The sequence below is a fragment of the Sturnira hondurensis genome, unplaced genomic scaffold (genome assembly GCF_014824575.4).
Source record: "Sturnira hondurensis isolate 20B ecotype Veracruz unplaced genomic scaffold, ASM1482457v3 Scaffold0009244, whole genome shotgun sequence".
In the NCBI taxonomy this organism is placed as follows: Eukaryota; Metazoa; Chordata; class Mammalia; order Chiroptera; family Phyllostomidae; genus Sturnira; species Sturnira hondurensis.
The window spans coordinates 5,293,737-5,315,305 of record NW_028081875.1 but is presented as its reverse complement, the minus strand read 5'-3'; the positions used below and the strand labels follow the sequence as shown (position 1 = coordinate 5,315,305).

The window sequence follows — 21,569 nt, the reverse complement described above, 5'->3', positions numbered from 1 at the left end:
GCAGAGCAATTTAGGCACATTATCTTATATAACTTAAATAATTCTATGAGTTAGGGGCAATCATATACCCATTGTCTGGATAAAGAACCTGAGACTTAGAGAGGACAGAGGTAGCCTAAGGTTTCAGCAGCTCCAGTAAACATCAAAGTGGCAGTTGCCAGAGATCACTCTTCAGTGTGTGACAGCCTCTCCTGTCCTTCAAAACCAACCTCACAGTTTACCTTCCCAGCTGGGTGCCCCCAGGTGGCCATATCTTCCCCAGCACCTCTCTAACTGATATGCCTGGTCTGTGCTAGAGGACCTTTGCTTCAACAAAATGTGTAGCTATGTCACTAAATGTAGTGTCCTCTACAAATCCTCACATGACTCTACTAGTTACATTATTTTTCTTAATATTGCTCCGTGGTTTAAAAGAATTGAATACAATGTAGAGCAGGTAGGGTAGGGGGATACTAAATGTATGGGTTGGTGAGATCATGAGCCACTTTATATAGCTGTTGAGTTTATTTCTTTCTCTAAGGATGTATCAGAACTTTTTGGAATTGTATTTGGTTTTTTTAATCATATTTAACCAGTGATCATATTTGAAGTAAAGGTCAACAGTTTGAAGAATGTGTATTTTATTCTGTTCTATTGAAAATGTATGTTCTATTCTAATGACTATGTATTTTACAGTCAGCATAATTCTATAGTGATGGCCTGGAAAAGGAACAAATATGTGAGCTTTCAGACCTGCCAGCTAGGTCTCTGTCTGTCAGACCAAAGGCTTGGGAGAGTCCCTTGTGGGGTCCCTGCACTCCCCTCAACTCACTTCCCTCACTTGAGTGACCTCTTTTCCTTATAGGCATGGGAGACATGGCTGTGTCCAACTCCATCGGAAGCAACGTGTTTGACATCCTCATTGGCCTTGGTCTCCCCTGGGCCCTTCAGACTCTAGCTGTGGATTATGGATCCTACGTAAGTGCTCTTTTCCCATGGCTTCTCTTTAAATCCAGAGCTACATGAACTCTGCTATTAGTGGCATTGGCTGCTGTAACTTTGTCTCAGGGAAAGGAGATAGAAAATACTGATGTTGAGGGAGAAAAAAATCCTCCCCATCAAAGTCCTTCCAAAATGAGGCTTGCGGGGACATTCAGAATTCAAGGGCAGGCTTGGAAAACTTCTTTAAAGCAACAGAAGCACATACTTTAGGCTTTGTAGGCCAGACGGTCTCTGTCACATCTACTCAGCTCTGCTCTTATAGGCTGATCAGCAATGGACAATATGGAAGTGAATGAGTGTGGCTGTTTAAGTGCAACTTTATTAATAAAAATGGAAATTTGGATTTCATATCATTTCCACTGTCATGATATGTTTTGATTCATTTCTTTTCAATCATTTAAAAATGCAGAAACTATTCTTAACTCACAGGCTAAGCAAGTCCAGGTGGTGAGCCAGATTTGTACCAGGGGCCATAATTTGCCAGCCCCTTCCCAAGTGTATTTATTTTGTAGGCAAATATTTTTTTATGAAGGAATTGAAACAAAATACAAGATTCCCTCTCTGTTGGGAATCTGGCCACTGTCATATCCTCCTGTGATGGCCTCCATGCTTTCTCTCAAGGTTCAGCTGAATATGATTTCAGTTGGGTTTGCAGGTGGATGACACAGGTGGTCCAGGTAGAGTTCAATGCTCTTTCCCAATTTGCCAAAATGTTCCCCCTTTGCTATTGGAAATTTCAGTGCTAGACACCATCTAGAGACTGAGGAAGAACCTGCAATCAGAGATTTCTTCCTGTATCTGGGAAACAGTATTGTGCCTCTGAAGTTTTTACACCCTGCCCAGTGCTCTAAATGGGTTGCTTAGCATGACTTTAGTCTGTCTGTACAGTATGTTTTAAGTAATTGTATATTCTTCAGAAAATATTGTAGCTCATTTTATCAAATGATAGTTGTCTTCAAAGTTGTTTGACTAATGGCTGTTTCACTAGGGAAGGTGTATCCAGCTGGTTGCAATTGTTGGGGAGAGAGATACACTTCTCTAATTCTTATGGTTGGGGAGAGAGATACACTTCTCTAATTCTTATGGTTGACTAGTGATAAAATAATACAATGACACAAGACTAGATTAAAAGGAGAAAAATCAATTTAATATGTGTGATCAATTGTAATATAATCAATTTAATATTGATTTTAAATTTTATAATCAATTTAATTGATTTTAAATCAATTTCAAATCAGTTTAATATGTGCACAGGAGAATCAGAATATGATGCTCAGATCATAAAATGAGGCTCAAAGAAATGATTGAACCAGGCACCTTTTTATACTCTTTAGACAAAGAAACAATAAATTTTTGAGGAACTGACAGGACAAAGAAAGTACTCATTAGAAAGGAATCTAAGCAAGGATTGGGCTTGGGTAGTAAATTAGTAAAGGCAGTATGTTTGTTTACACAAGCTTTGGACCCTGGATTCTTTTAACTCTTGTGGGGAGATTGTCTCTTAGCCCTCAGGAGCACAGAGGGCACCTATCACATGGGAGCTTTACCTCCTGCTTTTAGGGGGACAGAGAGGTCAGGGTTTTCTGCTTCTAGATGCCAATTCTTAAGTAACTTTAGTTTAAAATAACCAATATGCCATTGTAGGATATTTTGAGGCAACCTATCCTGAGCCCTGACACATGAAATTTAAATCTGTATAGAAAGGCCACATGTTTTAAGTTCATGTAAAGTTACTTGTTGGCTGAGAGTTTTCATCAGAGGCTATAGGTGATCTGTTGTCTCTTTCCTTCTTTTAAGTGCTCTATCTCTTCTAAATGCAGTGTTCTGTCTCTCATTTCATTTCCTGATTCATATTTATAACTCATTTTCATTAGCACTCCAGATCAGCTCAGAGCACTGGATATGGATCTGTTGAGTTCATCAACAACTCACCTGTTTTATTCCTCTGTCTCTTTCACCTTCCAATTTACCTCTTATCAAAGATATGAAGAAGTAAAATTCAGACCTACAGGAATTTCAAGTACTTTTTTGTCTTCCCTGTCTTATCTGAAAAGCAGGCAGCAAAAAGACAAGAAACTGCATTCTAACCTGGAAAATCAATCTATGAATAATGGATTTTTACCACACTGACTCTCTCCAGGGAATGATGGACAGGTGGGAACAGAAGATACAAATCTCTCTAGTGTCCCTAAGATCCATTTTCTTTGCTGTGATTACAGGGTACAATCATGGAAGGTGAAATTAAAAACTTCCAAAAACAAAACTCAGAACTCAGTCTGGAAGTAAAGCAGTTTCTCTGATCAGCTTTGAAAAATTCCTGACTGAACATGGATATCAGGCCTGTAATTCTGACTCCAAGGCACATTGTCTGAAATAAATAATCCCCAAATGGCCTGCCTGCCTTTTCTCTCCTCTGACATTCTCTCAACACTCTTCAGAGAACAGAAAATTAAAGAAAATTTTCAATCAGTAACTCTCACAGCCATGAAAACATGTCATTTCAGGTCCCAAACTCTAGTGACAAGGTGAAATCATGAAAACAAAATTCAGGCCTTCTTAGATCCTTGGCCCAAATTTATGTTTTTCATCTGAAGATGACATAATTGGGTCACTCTGCCAGAATTGTAAAAGGAGTCCATCTAATCCTGCGATTGAAGACAGCCTTTATTCTTGAAGGAAGGGGAAAATACAGAGGGAAAGGTGGCCACATCTAGTTTAAGATCAAGGCACCGGCACAATGGAGAGTGCTATTGGGAGAGACTTTCAGTTGGGGAGACTAGAAAAAGATGTGTCACATTGCATTATCATCCAAACACTGCCATTTCTGTAACCAGTGCCAGAGAGACCTTAATTTTATTCCAGATAAGCAAACATCCCGTGGAGGCCTCTCTTTCGAAAGCAGAAATTCATTAATATAATCAAACAGTTCATGGACCCCAGGGAAATCAAGGAGATTTCTTTTTGTATATAGTGTGAAGTGGGGGTCCAGCTTTATTCTTTTGCTTGTGGGTATCCAGTTGTTTCGGTACTATTTGTTAAAAAGATTTCATTTCAAACTTTAAAAACTCTAAGAAAAGTGTCTTAGTTAATTTGTTTTTCAGTAATATCCACAACTTAGGAATTGCTTCTTGCCCATTTCCATTTTAGTTTTGATTTAGTTAGAATGAAAACTTTTCCTGACAGTGAAAATAATCGCTATTTTTGGAATACAGGATTCTAGAATACACAACTTTAACTAAAATAGAATCGTGGTGATTCTGAATCAGCAAGAAAAAGTTGAGAATGAAATGTTCTCATCAAAAACAATTAAGGTGCTGGCATGTAGAGAGGTGGACTTCAATTTTCTGGAAAAGTTTACTTGTACAGACAACTCCTTTGCCCAGTAATGTTAAAGCAAACTAGTTTCCTGGTATTTGGCCCAACCAATCGGTATCTTTTAGTTTTCATAAAAGTCAGGTGTCCCAGAACGTGGTTCTTGGAACAAAACCATTTCACAGAGGGGTAAAGGGGCTCTGACCAGGGGTTCTCATTGTTTCTCCAGCTCATTCTTCAAGTCTCAGCTTAGACATCAATTGTATTTTCCCAAGCTTGAGTCAGGTGTCACTTCTGTGTTTTCAGGAGCTCCAATCAAAGCTTTCCTTTGCCTCTTTGTCTGAGTCTCTGTCAGAGAGGTGATTTCCCTGAAAGCAGGAACTATGTCAGGCTCATGCATCATTTCCTATGTACCCAGCACAGTCCCTAGAACTTAAAATGCACTCAACAACTATTTGCTGGCTAGCTGGCTGGATGGATCCTAAATTTCTCTTCAACATCACCTCAGCTGGTGAGGAAACTGTGTGAGCAGAGCAGAATGTGGGAGTAAGCTGACCTGAGAAAAGAGCAGAGGAGAAACAAAACAGCAATAAGAAGAGCTTAGCATTCACTGAGTGCCCATTATGTGCCAGGCACTCTAGGGACACCATACACATACAATATCATCTAATCCTGACAGCAGCTAAATTAGTCAAAAGTTATTTTTTTAATCAGTGGTTGTCATGAATCTACTGTGTGCCAAGAACTTGGTGAGGCATGGGAATACAAAAGAAACAAGTTGGGCTAGACTCTCTGTCTTAGAGGGTGCATCAGCTTAGGGAAAACAGACAAGCCATGCATGACAAATACATCAGTGCACTAAATTTAAAGAACAAAATACTATTGAAACCTATTAAGACAGATGATATGATAGAGAATAGGAAGAACACATCACTCTAGACTCATCAGAAAAGGAGGTGTGTAAGTTCTGTGCTGAGTGGAAAATGACAAAAAAGAGTTGGCTGTGTGGGAGGGATTGAAAGTCCAAAGACACTGAAGCAGGCTGTGTCTGAGAACAGAAGGAAGGCCAGGGCAGCATGAATACAGGGGTGAGGTGGGCAGGGGTCACAGGTTGCACTCCAAGGGCTATGCTGTTCTAAATCACCTCGTGTAGATCAGGAAGCCAAGTCCCAGAAAGGTCAAATGGCTTAGCTAGAAAGAGGCAGAGAGAAGACAGTGAGATTTGTTTCTCTCCCCAAGCCCCAGAGACCAAAAGGAAATTGTGCCACAGCAGCCATTGTGCACAAGGGTCATCACTGCAGCAGAACCATCCCTGAGTTTGAATCTTTGCTAGAAGAGAGGACAGGATATGTGTATTAAAGCTAAAGTGAGATTTTCAACTTCATATAAAGGAAGAAGGATCTGGAAGAGAAGAGAATTCCTGACCTCCTGATTCCCATTCTAAAAATCTCCATAGACCCTGTGCAGCTTAAAATCCTCACTGCTCTCAGCCATGGTATGCGATAAGTCTACAATGGGTTTCTGCCTGAAGGTTGGAGGAACGTTCCAAATTCTCCCATGGGGATTACATGTTTATACAGTCCCTGGGTCCCTCCCTGGCTTTCATCAGGTCCCCCAGTGCCAGCCAACCATGCCCAGCCACATCTGGGAGCATCACTGTGTAACCTCATGCCAAGATGTGGAGTTACTTGGAAAAATGGTTCCAGATTCATGGAAAAGCGAACTTAAAGGCTTATTTGCCACAAACATTTTTGCCTGCCTTCTTCTCCACCTCCAGGTTTTCCTGGAAGAGAGGCTTCATTTCTAGAAGGACACTCAGGGGCTGCCTTCCATTAGCATAGCTGTAACCACATGACAGCTATCTGTGTCTCTGACATCAGAACCGAGCAGACTTCTGTGTGGGTTTAGTGGCCTCTCCTGCCCTCACAAGGGACCTGCTGATAATTCTGAAACAATTTTTCTGTCTTGACTAGATGGGATTTCCAAGTCATAATTATTGGATAATTACCATCGAGACAGCTGTTTTCTGCATTTGAAAGCGAAGAATGAATCCGTTTTACAGATTTTGACATTTCTTCATGCTTGCGATTTTCTCAGAAGCCAGCTAGCTCTTTAAGTGCATGAAATTAAAAAAGTATTTCTAAAAATCAAAGTCTGAAAAATGAGCACCTTTTGCCCTGTTTTGGCAATGATTCACATGCACAACAGAAAGTCATCAGGCAAGTCATCATGCACTAAGAAAGTCATCAGGCAAGCTCCAAGATTCCAGAGCAAAACTCAGATTTCTGAGCTCCAGCTTAAAAATGCAAAAGAAATCCTAGAAGTAACAGGGAGAAAGAGAGCCTGTCTTTCTCAAGTGAGAGGTGAGAGCCCATCTGACTCAAGAATCCGCAGAAGTAAAAAAGAAAATATGACCAGAAACGTCCTCACACCACACTTTTTGCCTAGTTCATTTTTTTTCTGATTAAACATTAACTGAATGCTTACTGCGTGCTAAGATGTAACAGTTGTTGGGGATGCTGCTACAAACAGGACAAACAACTTCCTGTGCCCATGGAACTACAGACCCTGGAAGGAGACAGGTATGCAAACAATCCAGAGCAAAGTGTGGCATGTTCTCCCAAGGGCTGGTGCTGGAATCGGGAATCGGGAATCATGGCAGTATGTGGCACTTTATGGCAGGGGTTGGGGTCCTAGAATACTTGTGAGGAAGTAACACTTCTGAAGAGCTGATTTTCAGAGCCAAGCAACTAAAAAGAGTGAGAGGATTTTTTTTTTAAGCAGAAGGAACAGCCTGTAGAAGATCAAGATATGAGAAAACTTCATATACCAAGGGCACCTCTGTGGCCGGGGGTAAGGTGTGGGCAGTGGGAAGTGGCCTGAATAAAACCGGAGAGGGCAGCTATGTGGCAAAGGACATTGTGAGCCATGGTAGTGGAAGGAAAGAAGGATATTAGAGAGGGAATTGTGTCTTTCACTGTATGTGCCTTTTATTAAGAATATTCTGACCACCACATGGAAAAGAGACTGGAGCCAGACAAGGCTGGCAGCAACATCACCAGTTATAAGGTACTGGCAAGAGAGAGAAAATATAGTGACCTACACTAGGGTGGTTGTATTAGTTAGCTATTGCTACCATAATGCTGTGTAACAAACCACCCCAAAACTCAATAGCCTGGATCCATTATTATATATTTCTTTTTCATACATCTGTGAGTTGACTGGCTGATCCAGACTTGGCCCCCAGCTTCAGATGGGTCTGCTCCATGTGTCTCTTAACCTCTTTGAATCAGTGGCTTCCTTGAGACACATACTTTTCATGATGAGAAGAGAGAGCATAAGAGGTCACCTCAATCATGGAGATGCATTTTGAACCTGGGTTTTTGTTAAGTCCACTAATATCCCATTGGCCACAGCATATTACATGACCAGACCCAAATTCAGGAGGCAGAGAAATCCTGCTACCCACCAGAGGGTGGGTATATAACTCTAATATAGGAGAGAGTAATTGAGACCGGCAATCCACTCTGCCTTGGTAGTAACAGAAAAGCTGGAGAATAGTGGAAGGTGAAGCAAGAGACTTCAGAAGAAGAAGCAGCAAAATCGGGGGTAGATTTAACATCAGCTCCTAAACATCTGCTAATGGGGAGGTAAGGTGGAGCAAGAAAAGGACTTGCTCATCCTAGATTTTCTTGGCATCATAAAAAGTTTGTATCATTTCCTAACTACCATTAAGGAGTTTAGCAAAGTAATGGTATGATTCACTTTACATATTAAGATCAGATGTGTAAATGCATTAGGTGAAGGCAGGGGAAAAGGGAGACAAGTCAAGAGCTGGCAACAAGAGGTGCTGATGACATGGCTAAACTGATGAGAGAACAGATGGGAAGAAAAGGAGATTTTTAAGGAAAAGTCAGTGTTATTTCCTAATGGATGCACAGAAGGGAAAATATAAAGAGAAAACTCGAAGGAAATCTTTAGTTCTTTGCTTAAGCAACTAGGTGTATTATGGTGCCATTCTTGGAAATGAGGAAGCCATCATGGTGGGTAGGGAACATATTTAACATATTCAAGAGGAAATGTCAAGGGTTCCTTTTGGAACAGAGTAAGTTTCACATGTCTGAGGGTAATCCAAGTGGAGACAGAAAGTAGGCAGTGGAATAAATTTGTCTGAAGCTCAAAGGTGCAGTATGGGCTGCATGTATGAACTTGGGAATAATAGCATTATATGCTTTTTAAAGCACAAAGCTCATGAAAGATATAAATATAGATAGAGAAGAAAGCCTAGAACCATATCCTGATGTCAGGTAGGGAAAAAACATCCAGTGAAGGAGACTGAGGAGGGATCAACCAGAAAGGGGAAGAATCAGGAGAAACCGGATTCAGGAGAGTGTTTCAAAAAGGATGGTGTAGCCCTGACTGGTAGGGCTCAGTTGATTGGAGTGTCATCCCACAGTCCAAAAGACAGGTTTGATTCTTGGTTATGGAATATACCTAGGTTGCAGGTTTGATTCCCAGTCGGGGCGCATGCAAGAAGGCAACCAATTGATGTTTCTCTCTCACCTTGGTATCTGTCTGTCTGTCTCTCACTCTCTAAGCAGTGAAAAAAAAAAATGTCCTAGGTAAGGATTTAAAAAGAAAAAGGATGGTGTAGCCATATATAGTAGGGTTTTCCAAGATTCTTCATCTGAGGCCAGCTCTGACAGCCCAACAACCACCATCTCTAAGAAGCCTACCCTCAGCCAAATTTACTACTTCTGGAATCACATGGGTTTTTCATCTCTGGTGTGCATGTCTACCTGAACTCTCTCTCTGAGGGTGTGAGGGCAGGATCTGGGTCTTACTCAGTCAGTGTTCCCTGGGACCCAGCAGAAGGCCTCTGTGGAATGACTGACTCAGTCATCCTTGATGCCTTCTGCATCTTTCCTTCTCTCATTTCTAGCAAGCATTCCTAAATCAGGTTCCTACTACCTGGGCTGACTCAACTGCCAGAACTGACTCAACTGCCAGAACCAGTTGTTTTTTTCTTCTGTAAACACCTACTCCAACCCCCAGGAACAGGGAGGTGCTGGAGCCAGTTTCAAATCACAAGAAGAGATTTTGCAGCAATTCCTTATCCTGCCTTCAGTGAGGCCATGCTGATAGCTTGAAGTTGACTGTGGAGGTAGTATTGACACGTGGAAATCAGCAGAACACCAGAATGCCACTGCCAGGGCCAGTTTATACAGTATTCTCAGGAGACCTGGAGAAGTAACTTGGAGATGGTTGGGTGACATGTTAATAAATGATTCTTCTTGAGGTTGTTCTAACAAAGTTCCTGAAAGCTAAGTGACACCACCTAATCCCCTTAAGCTGACCACTGGATTTCAGGTGCTATGCCAGGAAAATAAGGTGATACTTAAGGGAAGGCAGGATCTTCACAGGGCCTCCTGTGGAAGGGCTTACCTAAACTGTCAACACCTGAAGCTGATTCATCTTACTGTCTGTCAAAGTTCAACTCCCCCAGAAACCATTCAATCCTGAGACAAGGATTCAGAGCGAAGGGCAAGAAAGTCCTGGAGGAGAGTGGGGAGGTGAGGTGGGAAGAGAAGGCAGCCAAGGGCAGAAGTGTTAGCAAACCCCATACTGCATTGGGCAACTGGAGCTGAGACCTGGGGGAGCTCTGGGAAATGGTGCAACCCCTGTCCCAGAATAATACCATCTGAGGGGCAGGGGAGCTGGGGTTTTTATGTATCCACCCCAGAGAGTCATTGGTGGAAGGTAGCTTGGCACTTACAGGGTTCAGGAAAAAGCCCTCAGTCACAGATGCTAGTAGCACTGGCTTTTAGGAAGCAGTTGACCTCACCAAAATAGTGAGGGGTAAGGTACAGATGGGGTCCCAGCAAGCATCTGCTACTAGAAAGGTCTAGATGCCACTTTTGAGAGTTCCTAAGGGGCGAAGGGGATACTGGCCTTTTCTCTGTGCTCTGCAGGGTGCAAAGAGTCTAGAATTTACAGTCTAAAGCACAAGTCTGAGTGTATACTTGACCTCTTACTAGCTTCCAGGCCTTCGAGATATTGCGATTTATCATAAGAAATATGTACTTGGTCTTCATCCCAGTTTCCTGCACAGAGCTCCTAAAACCCTTGGAATTTCCTAGGTAATAAGAGCTATAAAGGCATCTTCTGTTATGTTAATGGTTACTTTTAGACCTCCCCTGAAGCTAAGGGCAGGGTGCCAGGAGAACAGACCATATGATTAGAGCGTTGGAATTTTCAGTCCCACCCAAACCTCAAGGAAGGGGAGAGACTAGAGTTTGAATCTGTCCCAATAGCCAATGATTTTATTAATCACACCTATATAATGAAGTCTCCATAAAAACTCAAAAGGACAAGGCTTGGGGAGCTTCCAGATTGGTGAACATGTAGAGATTCAGAAAGAATGACTTGATCAGAGAGCCTGAAAGCTCTTTCCCCTTTCCTCATACTTTGTCCTATGTATCTCTTCCATCTGGCTGTTCCTGAGCTATATCATTTACAATGAAGTGAAATTGTAGTAACTAAAATGTTTCTCTGTGTTCTGTGAGCAACCCTAGGAAATTAATCCAACTCAAGGAAGTACAGGTGACAACCTGAACTTACAATTGGCATTGAAGTGGGAGGTGGTCTTGTAGAACTGTCCTGTGGGACCGAAACTGGAAAAGTCAGCATTTATGCTTCCTGTCACTACCACAACCAACAAGTAGAAATAGAGACTGAATCTTTATGGGTGCTTTATTCAGATGACCAGTGATCTGAGAACATAGTGGGTTATGTACCCTCAAAAACTATCTCAACATCTCATGTCAAGCTGACCCTTTTCTAAGGAGAAGAGTGTAGGTTAGGTGGTTAGGAAAAAGAGTTGCAGTCCAGAGGTGGTTTTCCTAGTACTTCTTTATCTGTTGATCAACAATTCTTTATCTGCATCATGGGTGTTCCCTCCCTGAAACACAAGGCTCAGACAACCATCTCCATTGTTTGCAGACCCCCTGAGACACAAAGGTTGAATTGCTTGTTGACCTCCTGGAGTCACATAGGTAATGCATTCCAGGTCCTGGAATAATAGCTTTCTACATGTGTTAATCACTTAAGCCTATCAACTGTAGCAAAGGCTAAAATCTCTAACTCTTGAGTTCTCCTATCAGGACCTGACACTATCTGCAGCAAATAGTATAGAAACTGAGTTAAATTGTAGAGCACCCCTCTGGTGTCACAGAGTTGGTTGGAGGTGTGGAGAAAATACACACAAATACAAGTTGGAATTGTGACCAGCATCATACCTTGGCTAAATGGTTAACTTCTTTGAGCCTCGGTTGTCTTATCCTTAGATGGGAAGACAAAATCCACCTACTATCTCACAGAGTTGCCACTAAAATTCAGTACAACTGTGGACGAAAGGTCCAAACCAATAAAAAAACTTTAAGAATTTATTTGAGCCAAAATTTTGAGGACACGCCAAGAAGCAAGATCTCAATGGCCTAAGAAAACGCTCCAGAGAATGGTGGTTTTGCAGCTCATCTTATACATGTAGAATCAAAGCAGAAAACATAAGGAAGATACACAAAATCCACTGATGGTAGATTAAGGTGGCAGAAGAAAGCAAAGCAGGGAAATCTCTAGGATTGTATAAAAAGCAAAATGGAGAGACATCTACTCCTTTTATATTGGTGGTATATATTACAAGACAGTTAACATTTATAGCACATAGAGATGGTATGTGGGGAATAAGATAACAATGAGGAGGTCTGCTGTGGTGATCTTGTGCTGTGGTGCCTGGAAAAGACAATTCCTCTGACATTTTAAAAGTGTGTTATCCTAGATACCTAAGAACAATGGGCAGGCTCAGTAACGTAAAGACTGACCTTTGCTAAGGAATCTCTAGGCCTGGGATGTGACTACTAGCCATGTCCTGCTCAGTTAGGAATTTATGATAAGACCATTGTGTGGTTACTTTCAGTCACTGAGCTTGTCAGGCCTGCCATGTGACTCCCTGAGCTTGCAGGATCTACTAAATGGTACCTTTCATTCACACAACCTGTGTTTGTGAGAGCACTCTGGAAAGGAGGGGATCTGGGCACCAGCTACCATTAGAGTGCTTTTTTCCTGTATGCTTTATCACCTTCGCACTTCATTTAATTGTTCAAGGAAAGAGATTTCCATCCAGTGATATTTTACAATGTAAAGTCAAGGCCAGACACATCCATTTGGTACCTGTGCCCATGCAAATGTTCAAATTACCCAAATCTGAAAATGCAAAGTAACATACAACACGTGTTCCAAGTTATAAATAAATAAGCAAAAAGCCAGGGGCTTGTTGTTCTTCTTAAAAGAATTCACTGGTTGGGTAGAGCAAAGCTCAAACCATAGAAAGATTTTAAACTTTCTATGGTGAGATCAGAATCTTTAAGGCTGGAGGTTTAAGGTCCCCAAACTGTGTAGGATTCAGTTTTATAAACCACATACACACATGAACAAGGTATGAATGGATCTCTATGTATCCTATGAAAAATATACGCATATTGTGGCCTAAATTCCTATTGATTTTGGAACCAGTCAGCCTTCTGTTCCTCTGCAACACCCACCAAGAGGGAATTATAGAATGAATATGCATATTTTTGAAGGCAAGAAATAAAAAAAAAACATTAAATGTTGTGGTTGAACAATCCAGTTACACCATGCATGCTCTCAGATGGGCATTGCCATGGAGATTTTCTGCATTTGTGCTTGGTGGAAGCTTTGCTTCTGTGAGGGAGGAAGCAAGGAAACAATTGTTGAGATCAGTATTGTACATAGTTAGAGCTCAGAGTCTTTTCTAAAGGTAGCCCAGAGGTGTTGTCTGGCTCACTACACCCAAGAAACTAGTTTTTGAGGAAGTTGAGTTACATTTGCTGCCCTCGAGGAAAGTTTTTGGGTGATGGAAATGTTTTATATTCTCACTGAGATGTGGATTATATGGCTGCATGCATTTGTCAAAATTTATCCAATATACACTTGATGGATAAAAATCTCTGTGTTTTACTATATGCAAATTATGCCTCAATTAAACATTTTTTTTGTTTCCTCTCACTTTGTTGCTTGAAAAGTTCAGCTTAAAGTTACCATTCACTGTGGTCAGTCAATCCATCCAGGTGTCCACTCTTGCTCCTTTCCACCCAGCCTCACTGCCTCCAAGGTGAGCACACACATGTGTGCACAAATACATACATGCTCAGCATTACCTGCCAATGCTCATATAAGCCTGGTGTGTGGGGCCAGCAGAGAAGTTAGGTGCTGTGTAGCATGAGAAAAATCTTAGGAGTCAGGTGTCTGCCCTCTGCATTAGGACTAGCTGGGGAGGTAAACAGGTGACCCAGGCAAAGAATGTGAACAAGATCAGCTTCAGGTGAGGGACAGGGCCAGCAAAGACCCATCAAACTTAAAAGAGGTGAAAGGACTTTGGGAGGGATGGGCAGAGTAGAAGTGGGAAAGAGTTGAGTGTCCCAACTGACTAGACAGAAGGTCCCAAAAATGAAATGGGAGCATGCTGAGGTGGGAAAGGTGAACTGCAGTTTGGAGAGGCTGCAGGTGCCCACCTACAGACAGGATGCTAGGGTATGAGAGCAAGCCTCTGAAGTCTCAGTAGAGTCCCTGGCTGTGTTTATTCTATTCATTCGTAGTTCTCTTATTGGCGAGAAGGGGTTATTGTAGGTCTCTTTTCATTTTGTTTGTGACTTATAAAATCAATACTTGCTGATAGCCCAAAGCTGAAAGCAGCCCAGATGTCCATTAACAGGAGAATAGTTAAATAAACTGTAGCATATTTACGCTGTATAAGAAATAAGCTGTTAACACAATGAAAAACATGAAGGAGTCTTTAAGAGAATCCTTGCATAAAAGAGTGTACACTCTAGGATTACATTTATATGAAGTTTCCAGAGCAGACTAAACCAACCTATGGCAGAGACACTTAGAGCAGTGATTGCCCTCCCCCTGGGTGAGACAGAGGGAACAAGAGAACTTCCTGGGGGGAATGGAAGTGCTGTAAGTCATGGCTGTAATTTGGGTTACATGGATGCACATGTTTTTCATAACACATTGAATGGTGAAATTATGATTTGTGAATTTTACCATATGGAACTTGTACCTGAAAGTAAAAGATCCATGAACTACAACTGAACCCTACTTAACAGTCAGCAGGTGCCAGTTGAAGTGTTTAGAGATGAAGTGTACTAGCATCTGAAGCTTATGTTGCAGTTTATTAAAAATAAGATGGTGTCTTTCAGAATGACCCACGGACATGAACAACAGTGTGAGAATTGACTGTGGAAGCAGGGAGTGGGATTGGTGGTGAAGGGTAAAGGGGGAAAAGTTGCAACAACTGTAATAGAACAACAGTAAAAAATTTTTAAGTGAATAATAATAATAATAAAAAGAACAGTTAAACAAAAATTAGAAAAATAAAAATAAGACTGTTTCTTTCAACTTGATTGAATCATTGAAAACTTTCAAAATAAATGTTGAGAAAAAAGCTATACACACTCATAAAAAATTGAGACAGGAGACAGCGAATATTGACCTGGGGCCACATTGTTTCTGGAGCATCATCCAGGAGTGGCATCCAGGGTCTCCCTGCTGCTAGCCTCTCTCTAACCAGTCCACCCTGCCCCACAGAAACAATGGCCCTTTTATAAACCACATTTGAAATGCTACCTCAAGAGTACTCATTATTCATTTATCAGTAACATACTAAGCACATGGTCTGCACTCAGACCTGTGCCAGGTAGAGGATAAAGTCAGACATGGTCCCCACTCTGCTCATGTTCATCATTTATAGAAAGGAGCAGCCAGGGGTGCCAGGGAAGTAGGCATAGGAAGCTCCTGACTGGGTGGAGAGTAACTGCTCATATTTACTGATCATTTATTCTCCACCAGATCCTGCTCATGTTTAACCTGGATCAATTCAGGTAATCTTCACAACCACCCCATAAGGTGGGAGATGTATTATTTCCATTTTGGACATCAGAAATCTCAGGCTTAGGGAAGTCAAATCCTCACTTGTCCATGACTATACAGCAAATGAGTAACTGAGCAGGGATTCAGAGACCAGGAGGCTGGGACTGAGCCTATGCCCTAAACCAGGGGTTGGCAGACTTTTTCTGGAAAGGGACAGAGAGGAAATGTTTTAAGCACTGTGGGCCATGGGCCATACAGTCTCTGTCCAACTACTCAGCTCTGCCATTGTAGCATGAAAACAGCTATGACAATATGTTAATGAGTGAGCTGAGTGCCAATAAAGTTTTATTTACAAAAACAGGCATTGGGGCAGATTTGGCCCATGGGTCATAGTTTGCCAGCTCCTGCCCCAAACCACCCATGGCTTCCAGTGGCTACGAAGCTTTCGAGTTGGACCAGAGGCAACTGAAGGAGTACAATTCCTGACTGTCCCTCCATGTGGAAGTGTGGGAATCAGATAGCAAGGAATCAGTACAGGCTTTACAAGCCCAGGTCCCTAATTAAGAATGGCAAACAAGCCCTGGCTGATGTGGCTCAGTAGGTTGCAATGTCATCCTGTGCACCTAAAGATTGTAGGTTCGATCCCCAGTCAGCATGTGTATGGGAGGCAAATAACCAATGTTTCTCACATTCTCCCTCTCTCTCCCCCCACCACCCCACACACTTCTCTCTCTCCAAATGCAATGAAAAAAAAAATGTCCTCAGGTGAGGATCTTTAAAAAAGAATTACAAACAAATACAACCCTGGGCACATGAGCCAGCCCATTACCAAAGGAAGCTGCAGAGAAAAGGTGAAAAATATTCAGGAACCACACAAAAATTAATTGTATTTAGTATTTAGAGCCATGTTTAGAATTTTAGCAGCATTGTTCTTTAGGACATCATGTGACTGTAGGAAAAGTAAAAGTCAAAAGCTGTGTTTGAACATGGTTAATTTGAAAAAGCTCCACCAAAAAATTTTCCTGTTTGCAGCTTTGCTCTCACTGGTTCTCACTTTCTTAAGGGCAGGAAATCATTTTACTCACCCACTGTTGCTGGCATGGATTCGACTCTGGAGCTCAGAGAATGAGATGGGCTGGGAGTGCACTGGCTTCATTCTTAGAAGAGTCCATGCAGCATTAAAATGAAGAGCCCAAAGGGTTTCTGAGTGTGTTCAGTTTCAGGGTTAACCCAAGGACCATGTGACTGAGGACAGCTTCAGCAGACTGTTCCTCACTCTGCATGGAGCTGCATCTTGACTGAGGAGCCCTTCTCTCCCCTTAGACACTGGCCAGGGTACATATGGGATTGTCAGAGTCAGTGGGACAGAATACTTTGGGGGCAGAGAATCTCTTTTAGCATAAACATTTGCAATGTACTCATGGATATTAGCCTCTTTACTCAATCAAAGCTGATAAAAGGAGGAAACACTATCCACAGTCAAGCTGAAGGTTAGCAGGAAGTTCAGCTACCAGCTGGATGGAGTGGCTGATTCCTCATTTTTCCACGCTGAATTTCCTGGGTCAACCCATTGGAGATAAGATTTGAGTCCTTTGTTCTTAGGAAGGCATTTGGTGGTTGGAGCCAAACAGATATTTAGCTCACACTGATTGTGTAGGCAGAGGGAAGAGTCCAGTGAGCATTGCTTAGTGAGATGTTATGTTCCCTGTTCACACAAAAAGGGTTGGTTGTTTAGGGAATGTGGTATTCTGTCACCAAATGATGAATCAAGTACACCCACCTACAGAGAAATACCCACTTGTTGCCATACCTACACTCCAGGAATGAACTGCTCAATGAACTGCTAAAGCATGACCTTAGACCATGTCAGAAGGACCCCAAATCACTCCTTCTGATGATCACCACTTTGTTCTCTGATGTAAATGATCAACCTGCCTTGCTTTTCTTTCTGTGAACACAGGTGAACCTTTGACTCGCAGCAGCACGGTGTACATTGGTGGGGGGGGGGGGGAGGGTTGTGGTCTCCAAACTAGATACACATAAGACTTTTCAAGGGAACTGGTGAAAATTGAAAGTCAAAGGCCCATCCCAAGAACCAAATCTAGACTTAGTATAATACTTTCTCTAAGTCAGTAGTTATAAGCCCCTGGAGGGTTTGTTAAAACACAGATTGATGCCCCCTTCCCCTGACAGTTTCTGATACAGGAGGTCTGGTGGGGCCTGAGAGCCTGCACTTCAACCCAGCTCCCAGGTCATGCTGCTGCTGTGGGTCAGGGAGCATCTGTGAGCACAGCTGCTCTACGGTATGCCTCCACTTTCAGGGCAGCAGCCTCATGACCTAGGTCAAAGCAAAGGGGCATCCTCTCTACACTACAGAAGAAATGCTATGATCTTTGTCAGCCAGGTTGACTTTTAATATTCTCCACTGGCTCTGTCTAGTACTGTAGCCACTAATCACATGTGGCTTTTTAAATGTGAATTTAACTTTATTAAAGACAAGTTTAAAATTTTTGTTCTTCTGCTTCATGAGCCCCATTTCAAGTGCTGAACAGCCACAAGTTCCTAATGGCTACTATATGGGATAGCACAGATGTAGAACATTTCTGTCACTGCAGAAAGTTCCACTGGACAGCATCATTCTATAATAATTCCAAAAATTGTTTCTTTCTTTCTCTACAAAGTTTGGCTATTAGCCACACTGTACTATTGTGAAAAATAAACCAAACAAAATTCTTTTATGTATATCAGAAACAGAATGTTAAATCTTTTTGCTTGCTCATAATAACAACCTTCACTCACCTATTTGTATCAAGTTAGGGTGAAGCTCACAGACGTTTTAATGCAAAAGAGATGAAAAACATAGGCAATATTGTTCAAAATATAGCTCCATCACCCATGCTGTAAAACTTATCTCCCTGGAGATGAGGTCCACAGGGAAGCCTTGTGGGCAACAAGGATCAGGCAATACACATGGAGAATTCAAGTGACCATGGGCAGTCCAGCAGCCACCACTACTGGAGGGAAGCATGGGACTGGGCTGAGAGTGGACCAGAACAGGACATACACAAGGTGTTTTAGGAAAGTTTACATTTTTACTACAAGCTGCATAGCCTGGATGCAGAGGCCACTTTTTGTTTTCCTCCCTAGAGGAGATATTTGGACTCATTCAGAGGTCCCTGAGTGCCCCACACTAAACATGACTTTTCAGAAGGCTAATTTTGTTTGATCCTTTTGTTACAGATTCGTCTGAACAGCAGGGGATTGATCTACTCTGTGGGCCTGCTGCTGGCCTCTGTCTTTGTCACGGTAGGTTTACAGTTTTCTCCTCACTTTGAGCTCCCCTGTTCTCCCTCCCCACACCCCCTGGGGTTCCCTGGCTACAGAGTTTGTTTGGATACCAGATGGGCTTGGCCTCCCGGTGGATCAGGACAATTGGCCTCCAGATGTTCTGTCTTTTTTGTGACTGTTTCTTCTAGAAGTGGACCCCGGCATCCCACTATAGTCCTTTCTCTCGTACTGAAAAGAGGCAGCCTCCTCTCAGAAGCATGGCCTTGTCTCATGTCAAACACAAATTATTTTATCAAAAACAAAGAGGAGATCCCACTTTTTCTGAAAAATTAGTCACAGAAGGGTATATTTCAATTAATTGACTATTCCACTTTACTAAACATCTTCATAAATCCATGGGTTTGACCAATACTCAGCAACTAAGAATATATCTTCTTGACAGTTCACTTTTATGCCATTCTACTATCATGGCCATTTTTTATATCCCTTTGTATAATTTAATACCCCAACCCAACTGACACATATGGTTCAAACAAATTTGTACCAACACATGGATTTACCCATACAAAGCATCCACTAACATACAAGTATGCTGTTGAATTTCCACATTAAACATTGAGACACTGTATGTTTTTTCCTGAAATTTTCAAATAAATGTTAAGTAAATTATATCCAGCATGTTAACATACATATGACAGAAAACTGGAATTCAGAAGTACAGGCAGGAAGTAGGAAAGGTAATTTACAACATCAAGATGGGAGTCAAATATCAAGGTTAATACTGCCTTACACAAAAGTGAAAATCTGTATAATTTATTCTCTTATAGTTTAGAGGTTTTTCAGGCCATGTAACTTAGGGTTATGATATGTATAATAGCCACACATTGTGCTTAATGTTATGCATGTATTTTTTCTTTTGGAGCTCATCACACCCCCATGAGGTAGTCAGTAATATTAGCTCCATTGTACTGATGATAATAGAGAAGTTGACACCAAATGATGGGGGAGAAAGCTGTCTGATGGAGCGCATACTCATAGCAACCTACTTCTTGCACTGTGCATAGTTGTGCAATTTAAAGGAAATGTGGCTAACCACTACCTGGGCTAACTGAATGAGACTGTCAAAAGACTGAAGGGAAATTAGTTTGGAGAATAAGAACAATTTCAAACATAAGCTTGCAGTGCCTATTTGACATTCAAAGGACAAGAAAGCTATTGGAATGATCAATCTGAGCTCAGGACAAATGTCCAAGCTAGAGACACCAGAATATAGATGGTGTTTCAGGCCATGCAATTGGATGAGTTCGCCAAGCGAATGAGCATAGATAGACAGAAAGGAAAAGAGCCCCAAGATCTGAGTCAGGGTGATGAGGATAAAACCCCAAAAGAAACAGGGAAGAGCATTCAGAGAGTAAGAGGAAAACCAAAACCAGAAGAGTGTGACAACCAGAAGCTATGTAGAGACAATGCTTCAAGATGGATTGACCATTAGGGTTAGAAATAGAGAATCATCAGTTCTTTTGACAAGGTGGCTTGCAAAGTGATGGGGCAGAGGTTGAGTAGAATAAGTTAATGGAGAATGGAAGGAAAAAAATTGGCAGCAGCTTCTATTTATAACATTTACAAGTTACCTTGCTATAAAGCAAGGAAAGAATGGAAATCCAGGGGTCAGGAAGATGGTGACAGAGTAGCACGGAGGGAACTCAGCTCCGGTGCATCTGGTAGAAAACCCAGGCAGATCTACCGAAGAATAGCATAATCAAGAATGGAAATCCAGAAAAAGTATAGATGAGAGAGCTAGCAGCATTTTTGTGTGCTATTTGGAATAATCCAGCAGTGGGGTGGGGGGATGGAGATTAAAGAGGCAATTGCTGGAATCACTTCCTTTAGCAGCACAAGATGGCAGGGTGTCATGCTCATGTGGAGGAGTGGGCCATGAACAGGGTCGTGGACAGGACGTGGACGGTGGGTCCTAACACAAGAAAAGGTAGGCCAGTCGATGTGGTGGTGGGAGCTCTGGGAAATAAGAACAAGATCATGAGCTGAGAGTGAGAGTAGAGAAGGGAGTGTTGGGGTTTTGAGGAGACAGGAGATGTGTGAAATAGCCACAGAGGAAAGGGAGAGATGGAGGACTAGGAAATTTGGGATGACTGCTATAAGGCATTATGGCCCACTTAAGATTTGTGGTCTTAAATTTAAAGTGAGACCCATCCGCCTGACTGGCATTCTCCTCCAGCCTGGGTCAGCTGCAAGGAAGCAGCCTGGAGTAGATGGGAGCTTGGCTTGAACCAAAGGGTTGTGGCTTAGCCAGCAGGGACAACAAAGCTAGAGAGGCCAAGGAATGAGGTGGATGCCAGGAGTGATGATAGCACTGTAGTGACTATAGTGACTATAGCAATTGCTGGAGGAACTTAGAGGGGTAAGGAGGGGAAGGGGTACAAGATGGGTGCAGTTCAACAGTGGTAGTTCCAGTGAATTTTGGGTCATGGGGTCTTCAGTGTTGCACGAGTTGGGGTACCAAAATAGAGCAAGCAGGAAAGACAAGAGATTGCTGGCAGAAAGTGGGATGTTTGACAAGCTCTAGACTGNACAAAGCTAGAGAGGCCAAGGAATGAGGTGGATGCCAGGAGTGATGATAGCGCTGTAGGGGAAGGGGTACAAGATGGGTGCAGTTCAACAGTGGTAGTTCCAGTGAATTTTGGGTCATGGGGTCTTCAGTGTTGCACGAGTTGGGGTACCAAAATAGAGCAAGCAGGAAAGACAAGAGATTGCTGGCAGAAAGTGGGATGTTTGACAAGCTCTAGACTGCAGGGCTGTCCAGTAGAACTTTCCACAATGCTGGCAATTTGTCTGCTCTGGACAGTAGCCACTGGCCTCCAGTGGATATTAAACACTTGAAATGTTGCTAGTGCAAGTGAGGAACTGAGTTTCTAATTTTACTTGATTTATATTTAAATCTGGATGGCCACATGTAGCTAGTCGTTATAGTGCAGGTCAAGGGTGTGGCATGGGAGTGAAGGACTAAGATAGGGTGGAGG

General features: G+C 42.2%; 1 protein-coding gene across 1 annotated transcript in view; it reads left to right on the top strand.

Annotated features, from left to right (window-relative positions):
* Positions 1–21,569, top strand: part of SLC24A3 (solute carrier family 24 member 3) — a 598,815-nt gene that overhangs the window by 574,700 nt on the left and 2,546 nt on the right. The window contains exons 15-16 of the mRNA XM_037057030.1: positions 845–957; positions 18,484–18,549. Of these exons, the coding sequence (XP_036912925.1) occupies positions 845–957; positions 18,484–18,549 (179 nt within the window). The remainder of the gene's footprint in view (positions 1–844; positions 958–18,483; positions 18,550–21,569) is intronic.